This window comes from Aplysia californica, unplaced genomic scaffold (assembly GCF_000002075.1).
Source record: "Aplysia californica isolate F4 #8 unplaced genomic scaffold, AplCal3.0 scaffold00039, whole genome shotgun sequence".
In the NCBI taxonomy this organism is placed as follows: Eukaryota; Metazoa; Mollusca; class Gastropoda; order Aplysiida; family Aplysiidae; genus Aplysia; species Aplysia californica.
Window position 1 is genome coordinate 1,664,568 of NW_004797309.1, and position 7,016 is coordinate 1,671,583.

The window sequence follows — 7,016 nt, forward strand, 5'->3', positions numbered from 1 at the left end:
ATTATTACACAATCTGTGTTAGCAACAAAATATCCTTTGGTTAGTAAGGTTCTTTGGCTCAAGCGCTGCTCTGTTGAGCCTAACTAGTGAGGTTACAACAGAGCAACACTTGGCTTTTGGTTACTCCACTCTAACCTGGCTATCTTTGGGTTGCCTTCAAATGCACACATATGCTTAACATGTTGTGGTTTGTTTTGTGATGTCCTAATGGTCGCCTTGTTAGCTGTTGTTATACATTTTGAGAGGATGGAAATTTCTTTGTCCATCAACACATCAAGTAAATTTGATGAAGTAAATGACTGTGTGGCGATTCACTGATCTGAGTTGTTCTGCTAGTGTGTCCTTACAACCTTGACCAAACATGTCCTTGTAGTGAATAGAGAGGTTGGTGCAAAATTTAAAGTGTTTTTTTGAGCATTTTTAGTTTCAATTTGAATTGATTATTTATACACATTGTTTATTAATGTATCAGGAATCTTATGGTGCAAAAAACAATTATTTCCAAAGTTCGAGTAAGTGAGATTCCATCAGAGCTCAGATGATATCCATGTTTTTTTTTCTTTTGTGGAAAGCTATTGTCAAACAAAGTGTTGTCATCTGTTCTTACAGGCTAAGAAGCAGTTTATTATTCTGAAGGAGCCCCGGGCTCTGACCGGTGACCAGTCTTTGTCTCGTCTACTCCTTGATGCCGACCTCATCCCTCAGGACATTGGGCGAGCAGGACCGGACCTCATTGCTGTTCAGGTGAGTTGATAACATTTTTTCAAGCTGTAAGTAGTTTTCTTAACTTTTTGACAGATATTTTTGGTGCCTTGTGGTTCTGAAGGTTACTTGCAACTTATTACATCCAGTGTTTGTTTCCTTGCGTGGTTAACCTATTATCCACTTCATAACCATTTTTTTCTTGAGGAAACCCATCGTTCAGTAGGGTTCAGATGTTCATATTATGTTCAAATGTTTCTGGGTAAAGAACACGATAAGGCATTAAAAAGTCAATTTGTTAAATGGTTTCAGCTTCAGATTAAAATGTATTACCTCTAGAAGTCTTCCTGTGAAGTTCATATAGGTTGTTGTGTTGAGTTTAAGTTTCTGTGAAGTCAGCTTGATTGGCCTTCAGGGTCAGATTAGAATGTACTCATACATAAGAGAAGTAGGAATTGCAAGCCAGTCTGGAACATACAGTTCTTTCTTTTTTAGTGTGTATAATTTTTCCTTGTGATTTCTTAAGCATACTTTCAGCTATGTGCACTTGTGTGTACAAGTGTTTGTGTATGTGCATTTGTATGTGAGTGAGGAATAAGAGTTTTATTTGAGTAGAGAGAAGTACATTGACATGATGATGATCAATTAGTGCATAAGAAGAGGGACAAAGAAAACAGAGTGACAGAAAAAAATAGAACCTAATCACAAGAGTGAGAGACAAGAAGAATGAGTGAGCAAGTGAGAGTGAGAGTGAAAGAAATAAAGAGATAGAGAGAGAGGAACAAGAAAGTGATCTTACTTGTACCTGTGCACTAATTGTATTGAAAGTGTGTTTGTCTTCTGCTGTCACCGTGTGCAGCTACAGAATAGAAAGTATGATGAAGATAATAAATCTCATTCCTATTTTTATTCTTTCTGTGGAGTAGAATCTTGTGGGCAGCTTTGTGGATGCTCAGCACCAAGCTGTGAGTAAGATCAAGTCTCTGGAAGAAGAGATCATGTCTCACCGCAGCCACATCGACACCCTGAAGAGAGAACTCAGCAATGCAATGCAAAGAGAGTTCAATGAACATGTGAGTACAGAATTTTGAACAAAAGATTTTTTTTAAAGGAAGGCTTATTCGTATTATTTATTTTTACCTTTCAGTGACTGTATGCATCCGTTTAATCTGAACCATTTAAAAAATATGCGTTATCACATTCATGATATGTGAAAAAAAATTATGCATGAGTTGAAAATGTATGCTCCTTTATATCAGTCCCCGATTAGAAAACTTATTGCTGTTGATCTTCTTTTCGACTTTCAGCCTCTGGGAAAGAGAGCTCAGTCTTAAGTTCTCCATTCTTCAAATGCCTTTGAGCTCTTTTAATGTGAGCTGAATGACAGCATTGGAGAAACGTAACATTTTATGGATCTATAGAAAACTGAACGACCATTGACTGATCAGCACGAGTTGTGAACATTTAGCACCACAGGCTCTTTGCTTCTATTTTTCACTGTTCACGGTGTCTCTTTGTTCCTTCTCATGTTTTACAGGTAGATGTTCTTATTCCTAAAATTCCATAATATTTATTTATTACCTCGAAAAAAGTTCTCCATGTTTTGCTGAGTTAATCAGAATTAAAAGCAATGCTCTTCCTGAAAATAATGTGTGTTCTAAGGATCTTTTTGAAAAGCCTGTTCTTGTCTCTTTCATATTATGCATCAGTGTTGTTAGAGAGTGAGCTATATCAGTTATCTCTTGTGAATGTTTCAGCTGGATGAAGTGACAGATGGTGTCTTATCTTCTATGGCCGACCAGCGCAAATCTGATGTATTTGTTCCCCTGAAGTAAGTTGGAAGATCAACTTGAGTCCATAAATGCCCTTTACAACTATTATTACCAAAGCAGACCTGAGAACAATCAGAAACATTTTTGACTTCACTCAAACCCTCTAACCACTGATTGCTCTATATCATAAATGCCCTTTCTGTTTATTTTGAGTTTGAGTAAAGAGAAGCACATTGAAATTATGACTGTCATGTAGTGCAAGGACAAAGTAAAATAGCTAGATGGACAGAACTGGAAGGAGGAAAATATGTAGGATTTGACAGTGTCGCTTACATATATGTGACGCATCGTGATGAAATCAGGCCTTCGTCAAAACTATGAAATCGAAGAAAAGCATTTTTTCAACGGTTTGGCAATTTTCATCAATTTTGGGGTTTGTTTTTTTTTTGCTCAAACCTTTATATGCCCATTTTAAAACACATTTCATGTGGATTGTACTGATATAGACCTAGTTGATTAAAGGCACAAAAAATGTTTCCAAGGACTCTCAAGCTATGGAGGTTACGGAACTTTGGTTGCCCTTTTTTTGGCGTTTATTTTACCTCTGAAAACAGGCGACCCCTAACTCCGTCAATCTCATACACCTCAACTTCAATTCAAGATAGATGGGTACTACTTTCATTAAAAGCAAGACAAATGAACAAGTTTTAAGTTGATACCAGTAACTCCATATGTCATAAAATTGACAAGCACTTGATTCTACACATGTGTTGTTTTCAGCTTTTACAAAAATGAAATCAACTGTTTTGAGTTCTTCTATTCCTGATTTTTTTTCTGCAGAGAAGACCCTGATCAGAGTGTAGGGAGCCCCCCTTCTAAACCTCCTCCACAGACCCTACTGAGCCCTCCTGTCTATCAAAGCAGCACATCAGCATTCCACTCAGTCAAGTGAGTAATCTGGCTGTACTGTGTGTTGTTGTATTAAACTGTCTCTTTTCATATCAACCTCGTTTTCCCAGGAATAAGATTTGGGAATAGTCACAATGAAGAAGAAGTAGAAACAGTTGATGACACGAGAGCTACGACCAGCTACGACCGGCTATCCTCGGGTTTACAAAAATCAAAGTAACATTTTTTACAGTTTGTGTATGATGTTAAGGCCAGGACAAGCATTTTTATGAGTGTGTGAAAGTGATGGCTTTCTCAATGTGACTGCTGACATTGCTGTGTTAGTTTTGGTTAAGGAAAGAAGGGGCTGATGAAATTGTGACATGATACACTTGTTTCTTGTAGTTTGCTCAAGTGTATTGATTTTTTGTAGCATGTTATATTTTTGACATCTGTGTAATGGCCACCCCTGCTTTTTTTTTTTTATTATTATTATTGTTTCAGGTCAAATTCCTCTGCCAAATGAGACCAGGATGAGACAGCTGGAGAAAATATTTTTTCAAACATTGTGATGCAATGAGTGTAGAATAGTTATTATATATAAAGTGTTTCTTTTGTTTGTATATCATATACTTGAATGAGAACTCTAAATAAGGTGGATATCTTTAAGTGCTATAACCTTGTGCCTGAAATGAAATATGGAGTAAAACAATTTATGTGCCTGCAATTTAGAAAACTGTTAGAACTAAACTTGGTAACTGCTGGTTAAATTGTACAGATTTACACAAAGTTGGTATCCGACAAGTGATCTAGACCGAGGAAGATTCCAAGTGTGAAAATAAGAAGCAGGATGTCTCTTTCCTCCTTTCTTTATACATTTGACATTTTAAATCGTGTGTCACGACACTTAAATTTTAAAATGGTAAAATTGTTCTGTTCTCAGTGTACTAGACATGAATACAAAGCAAAGCAGTTATCTCCTTAGAGTTTGAAGTGATTAAATGTAACCTAATAAAATATTTTTTCTTCCATTCTTACCTCACTTGTGTGTCCATACTCCACTCAATCAACATTACTTAGTCAAAGCTTGTTGAAGTACTCAAATGTTAAAGTTGTTTTGTGTATGTGCAGCATTATTGACATTTTTGTGGCCCATAATCAGAACTCTATGGATTATTCAATTAAGCATGAATTTTCCCTGCCACTTCAAATATAGTCTTAAAAAATCAAAATGTAAAAATTAGTCATAGCTTTTAATCAAGTTCATTATATAAACACATTTGATCAACATGTAACCACTCATTTATGACCATAAATGTGTTTTCTACTTAATATGGGTACTTAAAAAGACTGAGCCTATTGTATCAGTCAGGTCAGTCTTCCTGTACTGGAATTTCCTTTTTTTTTCTAAAAAAAAAGCATTATCGATGAGGTGGCAAATAATATGTAGTTGTTCAGTCTCATGTTAGTTGCCTTTCTTGAAGAAGTTGTCTCAATAAGATGGTGACTATTTTATGTAAACTGTTTTCTAATTATTAAGCGTATTTGGAAATGCAGTGAATTCCTTGTGTTTTTGGTATAATACTCTGTACTTATTTCTTCGGTCTTCAATCTTCATTTGAGAAAAGTGTAAAGTTTGGTGCTTCTGAATAACATATTTTTCATCCAAGAATTCTGCTTACTCCTACTTAACTGTTTCATTTTAGTCTACGCAGGAATAATTATAGGTTTTTTTTCAGCACTACAGCTGACCTATTTCCTTTCCAGGACTTGGTTTTCAGACTCAACTGCTCACCCCTGCTTGTTTTATCTGTACACATTAGGCTTGATGTTGTCTTGCTTTCTTTAAGGCAAATACATGAGCTTCATGGAAGTTCATCCCGGCAAATGAAGCTACAAGCTTTGCCCTCTGCAGGGTATGTGTTTACAAGTAACACTGAGGTCACCATTTTTTTAGATGGTAATGGGTCTTGATGCTCAACACGAGACGAGTGTTACTGGTGGCTATTCCATGTATGGGAACTCAGTTCCCCTTTGCATTTTTAGTCCTTTCTCCTTTGAAATCGATCAAGTTAATGCCTTTGATTCCCTCATTTAGGCAATAAACATAATGTGTGCTTTTTGTGTACTGCACTTTATAATGATATTTATGAACATAATATTATGTTCCGCATTACCTCTGTCGTGCTGTCAAACTATGTAATTATGATCTGCACTGTGGTATTATGGCAATTTACTTTACATTCTTTCAGTATTGACTTATATTTATCATTTTCTGATAACAGGGCTAAGTTTAAGAACCTTCTTTTCTATTATGCTAGTACTCTTTTGTCAGCACCTTTGTACTTTGAAAGGGCCTGTACTGTTAATGTTCTTCACATTCTGTGAATTACTGTCATATTATTGTTGACCTTATTGGGTTTTTTTTCTCAGTTTCTTAAATCAAATGATCTGAATTGTGTGAGGTATTTAATCTAAAAAGTTTATAGGTTGAAATAGTCGCTCATACTCATATCCATTATTGTCACATGTTTCATAGCATGTCTTCCAGTGTGTTTTTATTGCCCCTGTCATATAAACTCTCACAACCATATCTTATTTTGCCTTGCAGTGAACCATGTCAAGCTCTCTTTCTAGTTTGTCAGAGTAATTGATAATTGCGTGTTGAAAGCAAAACAATTAAAGAAATGTTTTTGTTAATGAGAAATTAATTGCTGTATTTGGAATGATGGCCTTATAATGTTTTTAATGAGATGCAATCTTTTAAGATTAGGCCAGGATTTAAGTCTAGAGCTTAAAAAATGATAAATATATATCTTTCTTGATCAAAGCAGTAGCATTAAAATTTAGTTTAGTACTGTATAGTCTTTTTCTTTTGTGGGGGGGGGGGGTTAATTTAATTTGACAAACACAGTTCAATTTAAAAGCAGGATTTATGAAAGAAGAGATGAAGAAAATATGTCATAGCTCGGTGGAATCAGGTGCTCGTAAATTTTGGGGCATTTGGAGTTAATGGTATCATATTAAAACTTGTTCAGTTGTCTTGCTTTTGATAAAAAAGTACCCTTCTATATCTAATGCAAGTCGAGATATTTGCGATTAAAGGAGGTTGGGGTTGTTTGGTGTCAAAGATAAAATAAGTGTGAAAACGGCTGCCAAAGTTTGGTGACTTACAAAGCTTGAATGTCCTTGGAAACTGCAAATATTTTTTTTTTTGTGTGACTTTGGTCAACGTTTTTCAGTAAAATTCACACAGAAGTATGTCTTTAAAAGGACATTAAAAATGTTGAGCCCAAAAAATAAGAAAATAAAAAAATAAATAGCCCAACGGCCAGAAAATTGATTTCTTTCATTTCATTATTTTGACAAGCGCCTGATTTCACCACTATTGTGCCTCACACATTATATGAGTACAAACTCTCAACAGCTATAATGAGAAAGATCTGTTTGAAAATGCCCTTTCGTTTTTTGTTTTTTTTAAATGTTACTTTATTATTATATTTACTTGCCTGGTCTTGTAATTTTGTGATGTTTACCTATTATTGTGTGTGTTGCTCAGTGGACTTGAAAAATGTACACTGTGGTAATGACAACAGACCAAAGTTGAACTGTGATATAAATAATCTGAACTGGACATTAAAGCTGTAATTTGCA

General features: G+C 35.3%; 1 protein-coding gene across 3 annotated transcripts in view; it reads left to right on the plus strand.

Annotated features, from left to right (window-relative positions):
- Positions 1–6,032, plus strand: part of LOC101848415 (coiled-coil domain-containing protein 171) — a 29,692-nt gene extending 23,660 nt beyond the window's left edge. For all 3 annotated transcript variants that reach the window (XM_005092006.2, XM_005092005.2, XM_005092004.3), the window contains exons 28-32: positions 610–744; positions 1,629–1,775; positions 2,460–2,533; positions 3,315–3,422; positions 3,867–6,032. In XM_005092006.2, coding sequence (XP_005092063.1) covers positions 610–744; positions 1,629–1,775; positions 2,460–2,533; positions 3,315–3,422; positions 3,867–3,888 — 486 coding nt within the window. In that variant the 3' untranslated portion in view covers positions 3,889–6,032. The remainder of the gene's footprint in view (positions 1–609; positions 745–1,628; positions 1,776–2,459; positions 2,534–3,314; positions 3,423–3,866) is intronic.
- The last annotated feature ends 984 nt before the right edge of the window (positions 6,033–7,016 follow it).